A 24,370-nucleotide genomic window follows, 5' to 3' on the forward strand; every position below is an offset into this window, starting at 1 on the left:
CTTTCAGTCAATTGACCAAGTAGCTGTCGTCCAAATTTCTCCGCATAGACTGATGAGCATGTCCAGGACAGCATGTTTCACGAAACACCTCAATTGATACTCCATCAACTCTAGAGGCTTCATTTTTTGCCAATGCCATCGGTGCAGTTTTCCTTTTTTTAGTGCTATTCATTTTTGATCCTGTACTATTTCCCCAAATAATTCAGTGTCAGCCAATTCTTTATGGTTCCATGACTGTGTATCTTTTTTGACACTTAATATGTAATTCAAGATTTTGTCCATAGAATCCTTCCGTATTGCATGAATTTGTTCTTCAGCTCTTTCCTCTTGAGACATGTCAAGCATATTCTCTTTAGGTTGTCTAGCTCTTTCACATTTTGTTATATTACTTAGCTTTGTCTTCTCCAGGCGCCCTTTGAAATCTGTTCAGTTTTCTTACCTCAGCATACTCCCTCGTTTCGGCTCCTTTTCATTACAACGCAAGTTTCAGAGTCTCTTCTGACATACACTTTGGTCTTGTGTGATGTCCTTGAATCTTATCTTAGGTCATTAGTGTTCAATACGTCAAATCTCTTCTCAGGTTGGTTTTGAAATTCTTTGGGATAGACTTAAGATCACATTTTTATTTATGGGCTTCTTTAAATTTTTTCAACTTCAATTTGAACTTACATATGAATAGTTGGTGATCTGTAGTACAGTCAATCCTGGCCTTGCTTTGACAAATTATGGCTAACATGGAGAGGAACAGGAATATCAGAACATACTTTATTGTGCTCATATGAAACCTATTCATAAACTAAAAAACAGTAGTCTGAACAGAATAAGGCAACACTGCATGGTTTAAAATCAGAAAAAACATGTGTCAGAGTTGAATCCTTTCTCCATATTGAATCTCAAGGCTGAACAAAACCATACAAGAAACTATATTGTATGAAGAAAGTGGAATCAGGAGTGGAGGAAGACTCATCAACAACTCTAGTTATACAAGTGATACAATCTTGTTTGCAGAAAATGAAAAAAAAAATACCTTGAAGCACTGTAGAAGATCAATGACTACAACCTTCAATATAGATTATATCTCAACATTAAAAGAAATCCCACATTATTGAGCCAATAGGCAACATCATAATAGATGGAAAAAAGATTGAAGTTGTCAATGACTTCATTTAACTTGGATAACAATACTCAATAGTAACAACAGTGAAAATAAAATCATAAGACATGTTGAGAATCGTCCCACACTGTAAGAGAAGGAATTCTTTCCCCATCAGAGGAGATGGAATTTTTCACCCACCCAGAGAAGAGAGACCTCCCCTAGTCTGGTGAAATGTAGGACACACTTCAGGACTGCTACAGCAGCGATGGCAGAACTGGAGAACTGATGTGATTTGAGACTTTGCTGATGGGGGGGTGCCAATATTGTCAGGACTGAGAACCTGGAAAGACTTAAAGCCATGAGGCTCAAGGCTGAGATGCCTGCATGTACATATTAGGAGTTGTCTTGACTGTAATTTGTTATTAATCTGAATTATAACACTTGTTTTTTTGTTTTTAAAATTTTTATGTGTGTGTGTGTACCGTCAAATTGGATCTGACTGGTACAAGAGGAGATTGCCTCTCCTCCAGCAGAGCATCTAGTGGATTAGATGAATTATAATTCTTTAAAAAACAAAAAAAACAAAAGTGGGAGTTGTTTTTGCTTGGATGGCACTGAACTTGTTAATGAGGGTGGAATAACTTGGAAAATAACAATGATTGCACAATTTGAGTGTAAATAATACCAACAGATTGTCCATATACTTTTAAAAAATTTTATTATTTTTGTGTATGTACCATCAAATCAGATCTGACTGGTACAGACTGCCCCTCCTTCTCCAGCAGAGCATCTGGTGGGTTCAAACTGCATACCTCTGGGATTGCAGTGCAGCTTCTTGCCACTAGGCCACCAGAGCTCCCTGATTGTACATATACTTTTAAATTGGTGTATATTTGGTTACATCATCACCATATGGAATGTGCAGGACTGACTTTGTAACTACCAACTGTTCTCCAAGTACCATTTTGCTCAGCGGAAACAGGACAATGGTGAAGATCCTGAAAACAGAAGTGAAGCAAGGAATGGACTCCACTCTGCCACCCTAGGGTGACCTTTGTCCCTACCCAAGGCTGAATAAAAATCAACTTCAACTAAGGAAGTTCAAAGTCAGTCCAGCTATTGTTCAGACTCAAGAGAATAGACCCAATTAAAGGCAGCAGTCTAGTTAAAAGTAAACAACCTTTCTCTCAAGGTAACTGCCGCTATGAATCAGGAATCTGGACAATCTCATTTTGTATTAAGATTTCCAGTAAAAAAAAAAATTTTTTTTAAAAGAAAGATTTCCAGTAATATCAATACTACCGTTCTCTCAGGACTGTTTTGGAAGCTCTCAAAGGGAAAAGGTTATCATGCTAGGAAAGGTAGAGAGAGGGTCAGCAAAGGATGAAGACTCTGAGATGGACTGCAGTGACGACACACTGTTGCAATAATGGACCGACTTTAACCATAGGCTTGAGCATGAGAGGATGAGGACGTCACAGGACAGGCCAAGGTTCAGATCTGTTCATGGGGTCAACTCAATGGCCCCTGACAACTTAAGGCTGGGGGTTTACAAGTCATGAAATCTCCCCAAGCTTTCCATTTGCATCCTCCATTAACTACTTCATCAGACAGTTTCACAGAAAAGATCATGCCTTGAACATTGACTTTCACCTTAAAATTTAATCTTCAGGAGTTCTTACAACAGAGTCCTAGTGCTGTAGTTTATAAGGAATGGTGCAGCCAATCCAAAGTCGCCGTCTTTCTGGTGGTTCGATGGCCAAGCTCCTCCTGTGTGAATTACAACCTTGACACTCAATGGTCAGCTAGGAGTCAGTTCCAATCAGAGTGTAGTGAGCCATGACAGCCAGGGGCCAGGGGAACCTCTAATAACTTGGTGAGGATTCTGTAATCTGTGCCCCCTCCACACTGGCAGACATTAGGAGGCAGATTTCTCAAGGGATCCTACGGCTTGATGCCATTCGGCTGTGCTGTTGGAGAAAAGTACTGAATATTCTATCAACTGCCGAAAGAACAGATGTCTTGGAGAAAGTGCAAGCAGGGTGCCTAGAGGCAAGGGTGGTGAAATGTCATCTGGCACACACGGGTGTGGTTACGAAGGGCCAGTCCTTGGATCAGCAAGAGGAAGACACTCAGCAAAACACACTGACAGTGACTCTAACAGGATCAAATAGTAATAGATTCTGAGGATGGCACAGCATTCAAGAGTCACATAGGGTGACGTGATGACACCCAGTGACATCTCCCCAAATCCCCACATCCTTCCTTACCAGCAGGCCTTCACTCTTACAGAATAACCTGCCCTCTCCAGTTCACCTCCCAGACAGGCTAACTCGTCCCTGTTTGCACAAGACTTTCCTCAGTCACTATCAAACCAGAATGACCGGCAGCTGACTCCCAGGACACCGATCTTCTTCGATGCCTTTAGCTTCCGTCCACCCCACTACCAGACTCCTTTAAAAAGTCCTGCCCAGCTTCAACTCTCACAGGTCCTGAATCTTATTAACTGCCTGCTCACCTCCTAATTATAAACCTAATTTTACACCTCCATGTTGCCAAGCCGGAACAAAGACTCGGCTGTGCCTTGACTTGCTGGCACCTAAAATGTTACTAATTCATAAAAAGGCAGGTGGAACAATCCGTGTGGTTTGTCAAATGGGTTTATTGGATGAGGATGATTATGAATAAGAGCACAGATTCACCAGGAAAATTCCAATTAAAACATCACTCCACGTCCAGACTCAAGTCCACAACCTCCACTCTCTTCATCGCCTGCAGAGAGGACAGCTGTTCCATGATGCTGCGCCGACAGGCAGGTGAAGCAATGGTGCTTGATTCCTTGGCAACCTCATTGTCCCATCTCTACGTCTTTCATGTCCAGAGACTAACAGGGCCCTAAAAAGAGAGGAGGGCAGGTGAGACCAGCGGTTGGAGTGGGATCTGCACAAACAATCCAGCTTAGGCTCAGTCTGGGGGCCCTACTCCTTGTCAGGAGCTCACCCTAAGGAGAACTGGAGCATTACTTGAACTTCAAATCCCAAGTTGAGCCTGGGCCACTGACTCCGCGGCCTCTTCACTCTACAGGCTCTGGGTCAACAAGCCCTAGGAGGGTGAGGAGGGACACCAATATTTACTCCCCAACATCTTTTTCCCCAGCCGACATCACCAAGAGAGTTCTGCCGGGGAAAAGCACAATTTGCTCAGTCACACAACCAAGAAATAAGTCGAGAACAGAGACAAGAAGCCTGGTGTCTGCAGAGGCAGAGTTCCAAGTACCACAAACCCATGAATTTCTTCTCGTAAAAAAATCTCTGGATCAATGTCATTCCAAAGTGGGGACAGAAAACAAAAAGCCAGGGAAAGGGAGACAAGCAGGTGCGTGCCCTCCCACCACCAGCAACTGGAAGGAACCCCCAGCGCGTTCTTTAACAATTCAGGATTGACAGCCCCTCTTTATGCCAGTATCTTGCCCCTGGCTTCATTCATTCATTCCTTCCTTCATTCATTATTACTAGAAGCTTCTGAAGAAGCAAGGCAAATCCCATGCCCTCCAGCAACAGAAGAAGGAAAGGCAGCATGTAAGCAGGTATTCTTCAGTGACAGGCTGTTCTGGATTAGAGTACATGAATTATTACTCGGCCCTGTAAATTTCAGACCTAGGCCTACAATCCGTAACTGCTTTGTGCATCCTTTAGAACTACTAGGATTTATTCCGTTTATTCCTGCGTGGCTCAAATACAAATCAGATGCCCTGTCCCTCTTCAAGTTTCTGACAAGAACAACTTGAAGACAAAGTGACCATTTCTCACTCATCCAACAAAAGTCCATTCTGAAGGGGTCGCAGAAGACTGTGTGAAAGCTCCAGGGCTCGGAAGGGACGAGGTGGACCCTCCGAGCACGGGGAAATGGCTTTCAGTGCTTGCTCTCCCTGCACTATCAATGACCAGGGCACCAGCAGCCCGAGATCACTTTCGAATACAGGGGTGGCAGAGGCCAGGACAGCCCGGAAGGGGCGCTGGAGCTAGGGAACAGCCACAGTCAAGGAGAGAGCATCCCCACAGCTGCCTCTACGCCCTACAGAGACCACACAACCTCCCGGCAGGAAGAGTCACTTCCAGCATAAGAAACAGCAACGTTCCCCGGTTGGAAAAACCTTGCCGCTACTCGTTTTGTTTCTCAGAGGACGAATGAGGGCTGAAGAGGTCACAGAGTTGTTTCAGGAGGGTCTGGCATCACTCCGTCCCACCCCATCCCGACAAGCAGAAGCTCTAATACCTGGGGGAGGGGGGGTTGCCCCAGGGAACCCCCAGCTCTCTGGAGATGCCGGCCCTACCACAGCTGCTGAAGCATGTGAGGAACTGCCTCCCAGCAGGGACAAGTGGGATGACCTCGTTTCCTCTTCCGCCTTCACTCAACGCTCCAGGGAACACGCACGTGCCTTTACAGGATGCAAAGCCCCCAAATTCCAGAGAACACCCCAACACTCTTACCTCAGTGCCACTCGTCTCACTTCCTGCAGACACGAGCATGGGCGCTCAGGAAACGTCCACCGCTGCACAGGGGGTGCTCACCTGCAAGACAGGCCACGGATGAGCCCGGACCCACCCCAGTGGCGGCTGGCCAAGATCTTGTTACGTCCCATCAAGCTGGAACTGACTCACAGCTGACTCTCCAGTGGGTTTTCATAGGTACCAGTCCACCTCACCCTGAGCAGCTGGTGGATTTGAGTCACCTGCCTTTCAGAGTTCTCACCAAAAGACTGGCTTTACTGTTAATAACAAGCTGAACTGCCACCCCAAGTTTGGTTACAAAGGGGTCTGCAGATACTTGGGGCAGAAACAACTCATACGTACACACTACCTTATCAAGGAGCCCCGGTGGCACAAATGCTGGCTGCTAATGACAGAATGGCAGGTCAGTGGTTCAAATCCACCAGGCAGCCACTCCTCAGAAAAAAGGTTAAGTGTCTGATTCCAACATTACAACCCTGGAAACGCTATGGGACAGACCTGTTCTGTATTACCAGGCTGCTGAGTCCGAATCCTCCTAAGCCACGCAGCACTGGGTACCAGGAGGCAACAAGCTGGTACCAGAGACATGTGGGAAAGCGCCAGGGTCTGCAAGGAACTGGGGAGTCCTCTCCAAACACAGGGAAACGGCCTGGGCTCTCTATTTCCCCAAACCCTTCAACTACGAGGGTCTGTCCAGCCAGATTAGATGGCTGGGCCCGGCCTCAGATCTTCTGATTGAGCCAGTCTTGGGTGGGGCTTGAACAGTTTCATTTCTAAATATCTTTTGGACCTGGGCAGGAAATAAGAGTAAGACTTAACATTTGGGTGAGTGATGTGGGGCTATGTGCTTTTACGAGCACTTTTACTAGAGAGTCAGTCCAACTCCAAAATACCGACCTCCTTCCAGCTCTAAAGATCTCAAGAGATACATACTTTCCCAAGAAGCTCTTAGAACCCCTGGAGGGCTAAGTCAACACCAGCACTGTGAAGGTGGGACAGGAGGGGAGGATGGGGCAGGGAGGGAGGGAGCAGGGACCTAACCCTCCGGGCTGGCAGTTCTAGCTGCCTCTCAGGGGCCTCTGGACTAACAGGACCAGAGCCAGGGGGTAACAATGCTGCACAGACAGGAAGCCACACATGTAATTTACAACATACTCAACTACCAAGACGACCCACAGAAGGCAAACACCCCACAACTCTGCATGGAACAGAGAAGCCATAAAGGACGGCTGTGCCTATGGTTTCTGGCTGCTGCTTCTTCTCTAGTCTGGATCTTATTCAAGGGCGAGCCTGAAGACTGGGACAAATGGCAGAGGCCTGGCGAGCTGAGAGCAGTGGTCAGTGAAGCACACCAGACACTGGGAGGGCTGTGAGGGCTGCTCGCCTTCAGGGGCCCCGCAGGCTGGGGACGCTGCAGTGTTCTGCAGACACCCCTCGCTCTTGCGGGAATGGGCTCTTCTCCTTTCTCCCCTATTTGCAAACCCTACACGCCAGTGACCCGTAAAGACGCTGCTTGATTCTGTCCCAAACTTCCACACATACCTCTCTCCATCCACCCAGCCCCATGGTCTTACGTTCTCCTTAACTAGGACATGTTCCTGTCACCCCTTCTACTCAAGTCCCACCCAGACATCTCCTTCTCAGGAAGCTGCTCTTTGGAAATTCTCTACGTGCCCAGTGTTGTACTCATTCACACAAACTATTCATAATTCACTGTGGCTCCTTATACAAAACACGGAGGGAGCTTTGGTGGCCTTGCAGCAAGAAGCTGCGCTGCAATCCCAAAGGCACATAGTTCGAATCCACCAGATTCTCTATTGGAGGAGGGGCCATCTCCTCCTGTGCCAGTCGAATCTGACAGCACACAAGAAAAACAAACCACTGCCCCTGTGAACAGGATAAAGTATCTAATTCTGAATTATGCTTCAGAGTTGGTGTCCAAAGACTGACACTCTGCTTCCTGGAAGAGGCAGCCAGGCCCAGGAAGCCTCAGTACCTACTCTCACAGCAGCCCAGAAAGCCTGGGATTTAGGGAGCTCTGGTAGCCTGGTGCCAAGAAGGTGCACTACAATCCCAGAGATACGCGGTTCAAATCCACAAGATGCTCAGGAGGGATAATCTCACGTACCAGTCAGATCCGATTTGATGGTGTACACACACACACAAATAATAAAAATAAAAAAAAAAAAAGATTCCTCCCACGTGGCTGAACAGAAAGAAGTAGGCATGTGTGAAAGCTCCAGGGTTCGGAAGGGACAAGGTGGACCCTCCAAACACGGGGAAATGGCTTTCAGCGCTTACTCTCCCTGCACTATCAATGACCAGGGCACTGGCAGCCCGAGATCACTTTCGAATACAGGAGCAAAAATGGAAGGAGGGACAGCAGGGAAGGAGCCAATCCCAGAAGACAGCAGCTGCTGTGTCCTGCAGAGACCCCTACAAACACTCAGGACCTCAGGGAGTCAAGGCTCATATACTTCTGGCAAAACCACTAGCAAGGCATTTGTCTGGAGGCCAGGAGTGTGTGGTCAGGCTGATAGAGATCACTCCACGGCTTTTTTTCCCCCATAGCAGGAAACAGAGCTTCGGTACTGAGCAGTGGTCCCTGGCTGTGCTGCGCCTGGGAACTTGGCTCCTGTCGTGTTCTCGGGGCCTGGACTGTGTGTGTGATCACTACAGGTCGGGATCAGTACTTGCTCTTCTCCTGAGATTCCAGACCACACTAGACAGAGGCTGTGTGGTCCACGGTCGGAACACCTCCGGGGCTGGAGGAGAACAGGCCGTGTGGCCTGTCACTACGGAGGAACATCCGGAACTTGGGCCTCCTTTCCTGCAGAACCCACCTGCACCTCTCCCCGACTGGCTGGGTATCCTTACCCTCACTCTGTGGCTGGAAAAATGTTAACCAGAGAACCCAAAAAAGAACAAAGAGGATGGCGAGCTCTGGTGGCCTAGTGGCAAGAAGCTGCACTGCAATCTCAGAGGCGCACAGTTCGAATCCACCAGATGCTCTGCTGGAGAAGGAGGAACAATCTCCTCCTGTACCAGTCAGATCTGATTTGACGGTACACACAAAAAATAATGACGTAAAATAAAAAATTTAAAAAACAAACAAAAACAAAAAACAAACACAGAGGTCAAAGAGCTCATTGAAAGCAGAGGAGGGATTAACAGCCAGGGTAGAGGTCTCTGACACCAAAATCCAGCCCCTGGCCACTGTAACTTGCTGCTACCAACACCAATGCCAGGAGAGTACAGCGTTCTGGTTCCATACAGGTCCCCGGAAGCATGTGAGGAGTCTGACGTGGTCCCTGAACACCGCCCTTCATCTCATCCGGACCTCACTCAGCATCACCAACACTAGGGAAGAACATGGCTTCACAGGGTACAAAGAACCACAATCCTGGTGAACAGACAGAAGTCTCACCTGGGCCCGCGGCTCCTCGGCATCATGGCACCTCTCAGCAAGTCTCTGTGCACAGAGGACCCGTCTGTCACAGGCCAGCAGCCACAGATGTCAGCCCCTCTCTCCAAGCTCCCTGCAAGTCCTGGTAGGCAGAGGGGAAAGGTCAGCACAGTGGGTAACAAACAACTGCTGTGTAAATGGTGACACATCGACCTGTCACCACTGCCACCTCCACAGCCTCGTTCTTTTTAAGAAAACAGTGAATGGCCTTCCTCTATTTACAATGGACTGAAGATTTCCCAGGCCCTTGGCTATGCTATACATCAGCTGTCAGTAATGTGAGCGTAACCTTGGTTGTGTTTTCAGTTGTTGCACCCTGACACCTGGCAGTCCCCCAGGCACATTGGGTGTGGAGAGGAGAACCCCCAAAAGGGGATCCACCAGCTACCGCACAAGCTGCCTGGAGGCAGGGCCCACTCCCCGCGGCCTGCAATGACCTGCACTGGGCTCTCACAAACCACAGGGCACTGGGTTCTCACAAAGCACAGGTAGGGCCCCAGAAGGCCTCTCAGTGATGGTGGGAAGTGAAAATGTAGGAAAGCTCCAGGGTCTGTAAGGGACAGGAGAGGCCCCTCCAAACACGGGGAAAGGCTTTCCGCAGTTCCTCTCCCTGCACTATCAATGACCGGGACACAGCAGTCCAAGATCACTTTCGAATACAGGGGCAGAAACTGAGCCAGGAAGACAAGGTTGGCGTCCTGTTGGCTGCCCAAGCTGGGTAGAAGCAGTCTGGCCAGACCCAGGCCCAGGGATCTCCCATGGCCCCATACAAAGATCCCAGGTCCACCATGGAAAGGCCAGCTTCTCACAGAACGCCTAAATTATTCCCTGATCCCCACAATGAAAAACTGAGTACCAGGCTGTGTGCAGACCAGGCCCCCCCACTCCCCAGACCCTTGCATCCTAAACTAAAGCTCAGCAAGTTGTAGAACTTGCAAAGATTACAGGGCTAAAGAAGGAGCGAATGAACCAGCACTGGAACGCAAGTTGCCGCGCGGTCCCTAATGCAGCTCCAATCTACTGGACTCCCACCCCGACTGTTTTAACAAGGAATTTAAACGCTGGGCTGTTCTCAGAACCCCCTCTGGCCTTAGACACCTCCCATTCCGCCCAGGACGGAAGCCACATCCCAGCGCTTCCCCGAGTGCTGACCTGGTCCTGCAGGACAGAAGGGGACGCGGGATGACCAAGCATCTGCAAGAGCCTCCCATGATGCAGCCGCAGCACGACCTGGAGAGAAGAAAACACAGATGCAAAACTGTGACTTGTCTCTTTAGGTCCCACTGAATGCCTTGAATTTAAACCTCAGCCAACCAATCAAAACACCAGCTCTAACGGCTTTAATGATCACCGGAAAGAAAAAAGATCTGATAATGGCTGAAAAAGCCTGACTCTGCAGACGATTAACTCATTAGTAGTCCGGAGGACACAAAACATCAGCAATCAGATGTCCAAGATACAAAAACATACATACTGCCTTCCAGATGGAAATTATTCATTCATAGCCGACCCAACACCGAAATTGTAAACTGCACCGGGAGGAAACAGCCCATCTCTGTCCCGCGGAGCTTGTCAGATGGATCTGAACCCACCTTCGGGTAATTAGAGTAACTCTCTACAGCCTATACTATCAGAGTTCCGTAGAGGTCCCCCACGATCTCGGGATGAGGTAAACGGTTAAAGAGCACGACTCCTAACCAGCAGTGTGGGGCTGGGACCCTCCCCAGTGGCGTCTCGACAGACGAACCCACAATTGTAGGCAGCGATCTATAGTTACATCCTTGTAATCTTTGACAGTTCCGCACAGCGATCATGATAGCTACTGTAGAAGAATGTGACCCGACGGCAACTAACAAGAAGCCTTCCCGCAAAGGGTGGCTGTCAAGACGGGAGACCCTGTAGCCAGGACACCGGAATGGCTAGGGTGGGGCGATAGGTCGGCCCCGCTGCCGACCCGACACCCCTCGCTCTCGGAAAAAAACCCTTAATACTAATGCAAGATCCACACTCGGCAATGTGGAGGATTAAATGAGGGGCCAGGCCCAGATTCCAGGGCTTACAACAGGCCTCGGTTTCCCCGGGATGGAGGCCCGGGCCACGTGCCGCGAGCGCCCGGCAGCGCACTCACCTCGGAGCCCGAACCGACAGCACGAGGTGCCGGTAGATGACGAGAGGCCGGTGCGGAGACGCGGAGATGATGCGGGATGCGAGGAAGGAGAAGCGGCCAGAGGATGTCGACGGATGCACCAGGGCGGAGTGGGGCTGAAGACCAACTGCCGCACGCCCAGGATGCTCCCTACGCCGGCTCCGCGGTGCCGGAAACCCGGCCAAGGTACGCGGGCTGCGGCCCAAAGAGGGGCATCGACGGGCAAGCGCGGCCAAATCCTGCAGCGCCTCCTGGGGGACCGGAGCAGAACTTCGCATATCATTTTTAACCAGCTTCAACCACGAAGCTTTCTAAGTCCATTCTGTTTCTTGGCTATACTAAGTATGTCGCAATAGAACAGTACCCTAAAGGGTTGCTAATTGGCTGATTTTTCTGTAGTAGGTCACCAGACCTTTCTTCTGAGGTGCTTCTAGGATAAATCAAACTGGAACCTTTCATTTAACAGCCAAGCAAGCTCATCCTTTGCACTTTAATTCCCTTATCCATGCAGGCATCCTTCCACCCAGACTCTCATAATTCATCTTACCTATTCATCTTTAAAAAGAAAGACCGTCAATGAAATGGGTTGACATAGAAGCTGCATCAATGGGCTCAAACACAGCAGAGATTGTGATACTGCTACAGGAGTAGGCAGCACGTCATTCTATGGTGCTAAATCAAAACTGACTCAATACCACCTAACAAAAATCTATTCGTTTATCCAGAACAACCCATCCACTTACCTCTTCTTCATACCGGAGCTTCTATCGGGCAAATATGGGCTAAAGAGCAAGGTAATAGGTGTCTGTAACTCCCTCCGTGCAGTCGAATCTGACTCATGTTGACCATCCATGGGCTCTCCGAGGGTATAAATCTTAACAGAAGGAGACTGCTCAGCTTTCACCCTCACAGTGACTGGTGGGTTAAAATCTCTAGAAAAGCTCAGCCTTTTGGTTGGCAGGACAACTTGCTAAGGACTAAGCCTGTCAGAGCTCTTTAAATCGTGCCTACTTTCTGCCGTTGGAAGAAGTTTAACAAGGTTACTCCTTAGAGGCAAAGATGGTGGAACTTCATCCCACATACTTTGATCAGGTTGTCAAGAGCGGACAGTCTATGAAAAAGATGTCTTGCTGGGAAATGAGGAGAGCCAGAGGAAAGACGAAAACCCTCAACGAGATGAGGTGACACAGTGTGTGTAAGAGCGGGCTTGATCACGCTGGAGATCATGAGGGTGGTAGGAGATCCCACCAGAAAGCATCTTGGCAGTCTGGACAGTAACATTCTCTCCTTTGCTTTTATTTGTTCTGAAGTTGTTCATTAGTCACAGATAGGTTGGTTATTCATCTGTAAAATTTCCAACTTAATGCTGTTGAGTCGGAACCAACTCAGAGCAGACCCTCTGACAGTTTTTCAGAGGCCATAAATCACCGGAGGAGATTGCCCATCTTTTTCCCCTCAAAGCACCTCATTTGTTAAAATTTTATTATTTTTTTTATATGTGTACCGTCATAATGGATCTGACCAGTACAGGAGAAGATTGCCTCTCCTTCTGCAGCGGAGCAGCTGGTGGATTTGGACTGCACGCCTCTGGGATTGCAGTGTAGCTTTTTGACACTAGGCCACCAGACCTCCTGAAGCACCTCATTCTGTAAACTAACATCATTGCTCCTTAGAACTGTGAAGAGTTCCTTGACAGCAGACTTGCCCAATGCAGCATGTCTTCTGCTTGTACTAAGGGTGTTGATTGTCGATCCAAGCAAAACTACATTGTTGACAACCACAACTCTTTCCTCATCTATTAGGATATTGCAATTGGCAATTGGGGACGAGGATATGTGTCTTCTTGATGTTAAGATGTAATAAATATCAAAGGCTGCAGTCCTTGATCTTTTACAGCAAGTACTTGAAGTCCTCTTCACTTTCAACAAGCAAGGTTGTGTCATTGGCCTAATGCAGGCTTTTGACTAATCTTCCTCCAATCTTGATGACACGTTCCTCTTCATAATGTCCAACTTCTCGAATGATTGGCTCAGCATACAGAATGAACAAGTCTAGAGAAGGGACGCAAGCCCTGACACACCTCTGTCTTGGTTTTAAGCCGTGAAGTATTCCCTGGCTCAGTTTGCACAAACACCACTTGGTCTAGGTCTAGGTTTTGCATAAGCACAGTTAAGTGTTCTGGGATTCATTGACAACTTGAATCAGATGAACAGAGGAACTCCATAGCCAAGTATTGAGTGAACAGCAGAGTAAATGACTAGAACGTTTGTTGGTTAGGAAGTAGATTCTCCTGGTTAGGAAGTAGGCTTGATGACTAGCTCCAAATGGCCAGAGGTCTCCCTCTTTCTTCAGGATCTTCTCAAGCCGTGAAAGTCTGGGGGAAGCATGACCCAGCCCCACCACTTAAGAAAGATGCTCCAGGGAAAGCGTGGTCCAGGTGGATCTGATCAGCAGCCCAGCCCTGCCCAGACCCCATCTGGAATTAATTAGCCCCTAACATATCTACTCCTGTAAGAAGCAGCTCTTTAGCTGTGCAGTCCTTCTAATGGGGAGTTCTGGGGAATTTTCTCTTGCCAAGTCTCACGAAGGTACACAGCGACCTCCTGGTGGACTTGCCCAGAAGGTCTACCTCCACCGATGGGGAAGAAACAAGACAGCAGGTCTCAGGGAGCCCAGTGGTGGCTGTATTGGAAGGGAGCCCTAGTTATTGCTGCTGGTAAAGATGTAGTTGATTTCCTCCTGCCTCATCCTGACGTCTACCTCGCTCTCCTCCCAGCAATGGATGCAGATGGTGTTCACAGGACAGATACACTGTTTCTGTCCTTCAGGGACATCCTGGGCCAAGGTTGCTTCCACCGGAAATTGGCCAATATTTTGTTCTTGATGTTTCTTTTTTTTTTTAATTTTTGTGTGAGTGTACCGTCAAATCAGATCTGACTGGTACAGGAGGAGATTGTCCCTCCTTTTCCCTGCAGAGCATCTGGTGGATTCGAACCGTGAGCCACTGGGATTGTAGTTGCAGCTCCCTGCCACTAGGCCACCAGAGCTCCCCCTTGTTCTTGATGTTTCTATCTATGAGTGAACTAGCCTGTGATTTCTTTTTCTTTTGTTGACTGTGTCTAATCCAGGGGTCAGAGTTATTATGTTTACTGGTGAAGGTTCTCTTTTTTCTATTATCTGGAAGACTTTACATGACAGTAACCTTTTCCTAAAGGCTTTGAAAAACCCATCCGTAAAACCCCACGGATATGATGTTTTCTTTGTGGAATGATTGTTAACTACGGATTCACTAGAGGTTTGTTGTTTTGGTTGTGATGGTTCTTTTTAATGTTATAGAATGACTGGATTTTTTTTTTCTTTCTCTGTGAGGCATTTTTGTTAAATACTGTCTAGGAATATGTTCTATCAACCTAGGTTTAAAATTAAGTAAAGTGGACATGTCAAACACATTGTTTTTTAATTTGGCCTTTCACTCTCTTCTATCTCTGTTCTTTACCCCATTTCTCATGTCTAAAATGGTTTAGCTTTGTAGCACAATCAATAAGAGTGCATCTGAATTCCAAAATCAATCTCCATAATAGTCTATGTGTTTCCTACTGCCAAAGGGGCCCTTTAGAGTAGTGAGAGAAGATCTTCACCCTGAAACCCACAGCGTCCCTTTTCAGCAGGAAGTAGCTAAGAGAATACGCCGTCCCCTGTTCCTTATGACTCAGGGTGAAGTCTCTCTCAGGGAGGAGTGATAGGGAATGGCAAAGGATACACTGACAAAGAAGATTAATCAGAACTGGCTTTGACAAGCACTGTGGCATTTGGACAAGAACAAACTGGGAGGAGGGTGGAGAGAATGGTGCAGCAATGAATGAGTGGAAGCCCAAAATCTCTGTAAATGTTTATGAAAATTAATAAAATATAATTATAGAAAAAAAAAAATAAAAAAAAATAAAAAATAAAATGGTTTAGCTTTGTTAATGTAAATTAGACTTTGTTCCTTTTGCCATTTTAATATCTGCTTTTTTATTGCACTAATTTTACTTTATTTATAAATTCAGTGAACACCTTCTGAATACATAGGAATCTAGGTGAATATTCTAATGGGAAGATGATGGAGGGCAAGTATAGGGATCAGTGGATAAGTGAAATATGGATGCAAAAAGGATGGATATTTGGACAGACGGTGGAAGGACAAGTGATCTGATAGATGAGGAAGCTAATGTTCTATAAATGTTGACGGTACAAATGGATGGATGGATGGATGGATGGATGGATGGATGGATGGATGGATGGAATGATGGGGAAGTGGGTGGATGGATGGATGGATGGATGGATGGATAGATGGATGAATAGATGGAATGATGGATGGATGGATGGATGGATGGATGGATGGATGGATGGAATGACAGGGACATGGACAGAGGGACACTCGGGTAAAGGAGACACTTGTCACTGTATGGTGTGAGTTGCTTCCCACTCTAGTGACCCTATAGGACAGAACAGAACCAGCCCCCTAGCTTTCCATGATGGTGACCTTATCGCCACATCTTCCCTGAATGCAGAGCAGCCAGCACCACTCAAACTAACCACCATTCAGTTAGCAGTGAAGTTCATGTGCTTAACCGCTTAGCTGCCAGGGCTCCTCGTGGCTGTTGTCTGGTGCCATCAGGTCAGTTCCTACTCAGAAAACCTTTGTGTAACAGAATGAGATACTGCCCGATCCCAAGTCATTCTCACAACCTCTGCTGTGCTCAAGCCCACTGCCGAGTCATGTGCCACTTCACTTCATTGAGGGCTTTCACCGACCGTCTTCTTATCGAGCATGGTGTCCTTCTGCAGAGACCGCTTCCTCCTGACAACACATCCAGAGGACAATGTGGAAAGTCCCGCCATCCTTGCTTCTAAAGAGAATTCTGGCCACACTTCTCCAGATCTGTCTGTTCTTTTGGCAGTTTGTGTTTATATTTACTATTCCTTGAAACACCACACAATTCAAAGGCATCGATTCTTCTTTGGTTTTCTTTCACAGGCTTAGGAGGCAGCTGGAACCATCACGGCTTAGTCAGATGCACTTTAATCCTCAAAAGGACATCTTTTCCCTTTAAAACTTTATAGAGACCCTTTACAGAAGACTTACACTTGATTTTTTGATTGTCACTTTCACAGATGTTGATTGTGGATCCAAAGAAATGAAATCCTTGACAATGTAAATAATGTCTCTGATTATTGTGATGTTGCTTATTGGTCTAGTTGTCAGGATTTTTTTTTTATGTTGAAGTGAAGCACAGAGCTTCATCACTAAGTGCTTCCAGACTCTGTTTTAGCAAGCAAGGTTGTTTCATCTGCATATCACAGGTTGTTAATGTTAATCATATCTTCTTGGATTGTTCTTTCAGTGTGAGATTGAATGTGAAGACTCTGGTGTCCACCTATTCTGGTTTTCAACCATGCAGTGTCCCTTAGTTTTATTTGAAAGACTGCCTGTTTGTTGGTTTAAGTCAGGTTCTATATGAGCACAAGTAAATAAAATTCTCATTCTTTCAAAAGATCTCCACAGTTGTTAGCATCAACATACTTGAATGCCTTTGCATAGTCAGTAAAACACAGGTAAACATTCTCTGCTTTCTGCCAAGATACCACTGATCTTAGTAATGATGTCCCTTATTCCATGTCCTCTTGTGAATCCAGTTTTCTTTAATTTACTTTTCTAATTTTTATTTTAAATTTTTTTTATTGTATTATTTTTACATGTACCGTCAAATCAGATCTGACTGGTACAGGAGGAGATTGCCCCTCCTTTTGCAGCAGAGCATCTGGTGGATTTGAACCACATACCTCTGGGATTGCAGTGAAGCGTCTTGCCACTAGGCCACCAGAGCTCCCTGTGAATCCAGTTTTAATTTCTGGAAGTTCCCTCCTGCAAATGTTTGGCTTTTAGGGAAGTTGTTGTTGTTGTTGCTACAACTGTTTTAAAATTATCTTCATTAAGATTTTCCTGTGCAATTAACTAACTGCCTCTGAAAACTTGCTAGAGGGTCAGCTATGGGTGGGTTCCGACTCTTTGATACACAACAACAATATTAATGACATTTGAGAATTTTTGCATTCTGTTCTATCACCTTTCTTTGGGATGGGCACAAACATGATCTCTTCTGGTAAGTTGGCCAGGTCTCTAACGTCCCATTTTCTTGGCATAGGTTAGTAAGCATGTCCAGTGCTGCATCTGTTTGTTGAAACATCTCAATTACTGTAACATTAATTTCTAGAGTCTTGGTGGTGGTTAAAACTTAATTTGTTTTGGGGGTTTTGTCAATGCCTTTAACACACCTTGAGATTCTTCCTCCAGTAACATTGTTGTTTTGGTGGTGTTGGTTTTTTTAAAGAGAGTGTAGGTAGCATAAGAATCTGACTTCTGTTAACCCCACAAAGGTAACTGTCCCCATAAATAATGTTTGCAGTAGAAAACTAATTCCTGTAAATTTAGACATAGTCTCCCAAGCTCCTGTCCCCACTTGTACTAATGCAAACACCAATCTTCTGCTCTACTGCGCGTTTGATAAAATTCCTTGCAAAAATGTACAAGTTAGTAGAAATCCTCAACTTCCTTGTCTTGGGCTCCTGAGGCGGGATTAGCAAAAAGCCAAAGCAGTCCTCCAAACAATCAGTTTGATTTGGACTCAGGGACTATACAGGGCAAAGTAGAATTTCCCCACGGGTTTCCCAAGGCTGTAACTCTTTACAGAAGCGGGTTGCTGCACTTCCTTGCTGAGTGGCTGAGAAGTTCCTAACTAAAAGCCGAGCACTTAATTAGCAGGGCTTCTAGACCACAGAGAAGGCTCTGATTTGCAGCGACCCCATGTATAGTGAAAGGAAACACTTGCATTGAAATGCTTGCAGTGAAAATACTATGCCATCCTCAGCATCCTTCAAACGCTTGATCTGACTGTTGCAGCTACTGGTGGCTTAGTGACAGAGAGTTGCACTGCCAACTCCAAGGCACCAGGTGTGATTTACTGCCTCTCTGAACCCCCCTGGAGGCTCTGACTTAACTGTACTTAGCCGGAACAGTAACAAGGTGCCTTCTAGGGAAGGGAACGTCAAAGCTCTTGCCCACGCGGGGGCGCTGCAGGACCGCGCGCGTTGGAGCGCTCGGCGGAGCCGCTCTAGGCCTCCGGCCGCGCTCTCTCGTGTTTTCTCCCGACGCCGAGCGCGCCGGTGAGTCTTCTGAGCGTGCGTCGGCCCCGTAGTGCGTCGTTCGTCTGCGTCCCCATCCTCTGCGACCGTCCCTGACATCTGACATCCGCACCTTCTAGAACCTTCCCGGCACTGCCCCTTTCCCACCCTTGAATGCATCCTGCGCTGTCACTTCGGTCCGTGGGTGAGTGCAAACGTGGCACCAGGTCTACGCCCAGGGGGAAACTGAGGCTCCAGGAGAGTCAAAAGGGGAGGAACCTGCAAGAGCTTGGCACCTGGTCCGCCCTATGCCAGGTGTGAACCCCAAAGTTGTCAGTTCAGCGCTATCAGGGCATATGATTACCATCCTAACAACCACGTCTGTTAGATGTCATAGAAGTCCCATCTATAAATGATCGGAATTTTGTCCCCAACCTATGCCATCTTCATTTGTTGCTTTGAGCCCATTGTTGCATAAACCCGAAATCAAACCCACTGTCAAGTCAGTTCTGACTTAGAGTGATCCACTGTCAGACACCTTTCCAAAATCTGAGGAGCAATGATGTTAGTTTGAAGACTAAGGTGTGCCTGATTTTTACCATGGTCTTTGCAGTCACTTGCTGTGCATCTGAGAGCTGGACAGTGACTAAGGATGATAGAAGAAGAATCGATGCCCTTGAGTTGTGGTTTTGGAGAAGATGGGCTGCCGAAAGAACAAGCAGGTATGTCTTGGGAAAAGTGTGATCAGAGTGCTCCTTGGAGGTAAGAGGACAAAGCTTTGTCTCACATACTTTGGCCATGTCACTAGGAGAGGCTACTCCTTGGAGAGAGACACTTGGGAAGGTGGAGGGTCAGCAAAGCAGAGGAAGACCGTCAGTGACAGTGAGATGAATTGCCACAGTGACTGCAGCAGTGGGCTCAAGTGTGTCAGAGATGATGAGGGTGGCACGGGGTGGGACAGGTTTCAGATCTGTTGTTCATAGTCATTCAACTCAACAGCTCCCCCAAAAGAAATACCTTGTAGGGTTTTCAAAGTTATAAATCTTTAAAAGAGTAGACGGCCTTGTCTTTATTTCCTCACAAAGGTCCTGGTAAGTTAGAACCACCCACCTTTTGATTAGGTCGTCATTGCTTAGCCTAGAGTGCCACCAAGCTTCCTGCTCCCATTCAATGGAGTTGGAACCAACTCATAGCTGATGCTGCATTGAGTTCCTGAAGCTATAAATCACATGGGAGGAGATTGCCTGCCCATCCTTCTCCCACAGAACTGCTGTCAGATTTGAACTGCCAGAGAGGCATGCCCTTTGATTTAGCAGCTCAGTGCCCTGCAGACTAGACTACCAGAGATGGTGCCAGGAAACCTACAGAGAGTGGTGGTAAGTCCAGTTTGAACTCAAGTCTGAAGGACACAAATATTGTTAGCTGCCCAGCAGTTATTCAACTCATGGCGGCTTTAGCACAGTAGAACTCAAGGCTGCGAGTTTTGTCCCATACCCTAATCTGTTGTCATGGCCCGGTTGTGTTCTAGTTTTCTGAATTGGGGAAGTACATTCTCAGGCTTTTCTTCTTGGTCTGTTTTAGGCTGGAAGCTTTGCTAAAACTTTTTTTCTAGAATCCTAGCAACACGAAAGCTTCTGTAGGTGGTGGCTGTGGATGAAGTACTAGCCTTGCCAGGAATGGAACCAAGATTTCATGCATGGAGGGCGAAGAGGGATCCCCTAAATCAAGTATCATGACAGCTTCAGGCCTCCGACCTTTGCCAGTTCCCTGCTAACCACTGGCAATTGTGCTGTCTTCAGGCCTATTGCCACGTTTCCCCCTCAATAATCCTTTATGTTTTAAAAACCTCCCTTTTACAGCCCAGTTAACTAAAGTGCAAATTCAAGGCCATCACGTGGCCTCACAGGGATACAGTCTGGATTTCTGTGCTGTGTTTTGCACTAAAGCTCTTTCCTTTGCCTTTTCCTTGCATAGACCACATGGGACTATGGGAATGTCTTGAAGATCAGACCCAGCTTTCCCTTGGATGATGTTGCTGATTCTGTATCATGTCCTTCTCACCTGCAGGACCTGGCCCATGCTCCTGACGGTGAGGGTGTTTCCTGGGTAAATGCTGTTGTTTGAGGGGCTTGTCAGCTTCCCATCAGGCCCAGACAGATTGTGTATTCATCGCCTAGAAAAGTCCAATGTGATGCTAAAGCCAGAAGCGTAGAGGTGGAAGGTGAGTTTGGGAGTTAGACGCAAGTTAGATCCGGGTTAAGCCTCTCATTAACCCTGTAACTTTGGGTGGTTTCCTTCATCCTCTGAGCTTTGGTTTCTGTGAAGCGATAAAACTTCAGAAGCTCTCTGGAGGCTGAGGTCTTAGGAGTCTTCTTCCTTGTTTTAGGAATCCACAGTATTTGGCATTAGCAACAGTAGACAGACTGGCTCTGGGCAAGGCCGCAGGCGCAGCAGTGGGAACAGCTCCGCAATCTGTCATTAAGTGAAGAATGCAAACAGAACAGTGCTTGGTATGATGCTAACTGTGTATAAAGGAAAATAAAACCTCCATTTTCAGAGTCCCTGGGTCCCTGGGTGGCACAAATGGTAAACATGCATATCTACTCTGTGGCTTGGAAGAAAGGCCTGGCTGTCCTCGGCCTTCCTCTGCTCCTGCATTCGTAAGTGATCACAGACGGCCCGTGTCGTGGTCATTGGTAGTGCAGGCACAGGAAATATGGGAAGGGTCCCCCCATATTTGGAAGGTCCACACCCTCCCCTTCCAGTCTGGGAACCCCCCCCTACACCTGCTCCTTCCACATACCTGGCCCTCCAGGATCTTGGGGGCTGTTAAATATGCCTTCTTATCATATTTGGGCTTTTTGCTTGCTGCCTCCTGCTGTTCAGAGCCAGGTTACATGTGTTGCGTAAGTTCCCCTCAGTGTCCAGCAGAATGTTAGATGCTGTGATAGAGGCCTGATAGTCATCTTACTGTGGGCCTTGCCTCCGAGAAATACAGACTATTCATTTCAAGAACCAAGCTGAGTAATAGGGAAGAAGCCAGTTAGTACCCTGTAAACTGTCTGCCTTAGGATTATGACTTAGGGGTGACTTCAAACAGTGGGACCAGGGCAGGCATTGATTTGGACAGGCTGAGGCAATAGGAGGGTTCTAGAAAGCAGGACAACATGCTAACAGGCTGGAGACAGCAGTATGTGTGTGAATGTCTGTGCATTTGTCTATGTGACAGCAAGAAAGGGTGGAGCTGCCTTGTTGCATCCTGGTGTCTATTCAGGGCTTGGGAAACTGCAGCCTGATTTTGTAAATGGAGCATTTCTAGAACACAGTCACATTTACTCATAATGTAAGAGAAGGTTTCAGTAGCTGCAGTACAGACTGTATGATTTGAAAAGCCCAAAGTACAGTCTAACTCCTTACAGAAGAAGTTTGCTGACCCACCGAGTGTTATAGGTGAAGGGAGACAGGGATCTGGTCCATCATCTCCAGCAGAGTGGGGATGAGTTCACACCGAGGTCTAGGATGCATCCCCACCCTTGTTTGTGTGCGTCCCTCTGAAGTGTGGGTCCATTCAACAGACCAGACGCTCTGCAGCTCTCATGTGCTCTTGGTCCTTCGCTCAGCTGTAACTTTTTTTTTTAGGACCTTCGTCTCCAGGCTGCTCAGGGCCAGGCAGGGCTGACTGACCGTGGCCAGGTCACGAGTGAAGCTGGAGAAGACGCGAGTGAAGCCACCAGTGCTGTGAACTCCCGTGTACCTGGGTGGTTTTCTATTGAATAATACGTTGAGTTCCTAGACTTGTCAGCAGTGGCACATGGACCAGTCATATTGTGCTGTCTCATCCCTCGCAGGACATCAAGTGACTGCTGTCCTTGGGTGAGAGGTGCCACCAGGGAGAACGTGAATTTTGAGGTAAGTGGGGTCCTGGTCTCTAAGCACTGGTTCTGTGCCGCCTGTAAGGTTACAGATGTGAAGATGAATGGATGTGGGTAGGGAGGGATGTAGACGTCATCTCTTTTGGGGACAGAAGTGGGTCCTTTACTGTCTTCGTTGGACTGCCGCCCAGACACTGCTGCCACGCCTTGGTGTGGGCTCTGTGAGGTTTCTGAGTTCTGTCCGTGGGGAATTGGTGAGTCCTTGTATGATGAAAGGCAACTGTTAGACATTATGTCCTTACTTTCTCACTCGTCTTTGGCCCATTTCCCTACCTGGATCATTCCCCGGCTATTGTTGACACTTTTCCCAAGCTCACCAGTTTTCTCTTCTGTCTTTGAATGGGGTCATGGGTTGCCCACGTCCTGGTCTCTGATGGTGCAGGGAGATGAACTGCAGGAAGCATTTCCCTTTGTTTGGACGATCAGCTCCTGTCCCTTCTTGGAGGCTTCCCACATGCCTTTCTTTTCAAGGTCTGTTAGATGCTTCATGGGTTCTGGTGCATCTGGGTTACTAAGTGCCACAAGGCTTTTCTGGGTAACACTGAAGCACGGGGCCTGCCACAGGGAGCTCAGAGGCTACGTGTGGAACCAGAAGAGATCCAGGCCTTCCGAGGCCTCGACCCCTGGCCACTCTCCCACCTCTTTCATCCTATATTATAAAAATTGAGGGGCTTATCCCCCTTATTCCTGTGATCTCCAAAGCCATGTCTGGTAGGTAGTCAGTGCTCAAAGAGGAAGAATCAGGAGAGGAGAGACAGAGCCATAATTAAATGATGGGGACAACATTCGTCACCCTGCGTGGGGTCAAGGGAAGCATGTTAGTGAGCAGACCAAGGGGCCTGGGGAGAGAACACTTCCTATTTTTCCTCGCCTTGGAAGCGTTCGTGTTCATCAGAGCCTATGCTGAGTCCAGCCAGAGAGAGGTGCTTGGCGTGGACAGGCGCACAGTCCACTCTCTGGCCTTTGATTAAGATGGCAGAGGCCAGCACACTGAAGGTGAGCAAAGCAGAAGATAATTGAGGTAGTGGACCCGAGCCCCCCTGCCCTGGGACCTCTCCCCGAGTCGCTCCCCCTCAGTCGTGGCACATGCCGGAGCCCCCAGCCTCAGCAGCAGCCTCTTCAGCCTCCCCGTCAAGAAGCAACCCCACGTGATCAGAGTGGACCACCCCGGCACAGCTCACCCACTGCCTCTCTGTTTCCCCCATGAGAAATTAACATAGAGGTGAAACAGCCAACATTTGTGAGTTTAGTAAATACAGTGCCAACCATCCTCTGTTGAGAAGGGTTAGATTGACTGCTCGTTCGTGGCTTCTTGTCTGTGGCAGACAAACCCATGGCACACAGAGGTTCTGTGGGAGTTTTCATTATGCCGAGAATGTTCTAGAGTGAAGATCTCTGGTTCCTGTTTGTTGGTAGCTGTATGCATGTCTCCTAGGCTTTGGTTGGTAGATGGTGCAAGGGAGCTGAGAGTCCAGATGAGACAAGGATCCGTCTATCCCCAGGTGTGCACCTCTTCCATTCTCACAGTCACATCTGGGCCCTCATGTGCTATCAGTGGCTGCTGCTTCAGCTGAGGGGCCTCCAGGGACTTGGATGGGTAAAGAGCATGGGGCATCCTGGCCTCTCTTCCTGACATGAAAGTGTTGACAACAGTATGATGTAATAGAAAGTGGGTGGATCCCAGCATCCCTGGGCCTGAATTTTCTTCTGTCACTGTTGCATTCAGCGACCTATTCAGAATCTCACTTGAAAAGCATAGTTGAAGTTGTGATGGAGATGACTTCCCCCCCTTTCTTCTTTGTTTTAATTTTATTATCGTTAAGAATATACACAACGAAAAAGCATACACCAATTCAACCACCATTTCTCCATATTCAATTCAGTGACGTTGATTACATTGCAGTCATATAACCATTCTTCTTTTGTAAGTTCTTATTCCCTCATTAACATGAATTCACCATCCCCTATGTTTCTGTCTCATCTTCCCAGTGGCTATTGTCACTTTGATCTCATGTAGATAATTCTTGAAAAAGCATAATGCTCAGGCAGATTCTC

General features: G+C 47.4%; 1 protein-coding gene across 1 annotated transcript in view; it reads left to right on the plus strand.

Annotated features, from left to right (window-relative positions):
• LOC102850380 (lipopolysaccharide-binding protein-like) overlaps positions 1–5,219 on the plus strand; it is a 44,381-nt gene extending 39,162 nt beyond the window's left edge. The window contains exon 14 of the mRNA XM_006881712.1: positions 5,044–5,219. Coding sequence (XP_006881774.1) covers positions 5,044–5,219 — 176 coding nt within the window. The remainder of the gene's footprint in view (positions 1–5,043) is intronic.
• Positions 5,220–24,370: the final 19,151 nt, after the last annotated feature.

The sequence above is a fragment of the Elephantulus edwardii genome, unplaced genomic scaffold (assembly GCF_000299155.1).
Source record: "Elephantulus edwardii isolate Elephantulus edwardi_28Jun2011 unplaced genomic scaffold, EleEdw1.0 scaffold00015, whole genome shotgun sequence".
Taxonomy (NCBI): Eukaryota; Metazoa; Chordata; class Mammalia; order Macroscelidea; family Macroscelididae; genus Elephantulus; species Elephantulus edwardii.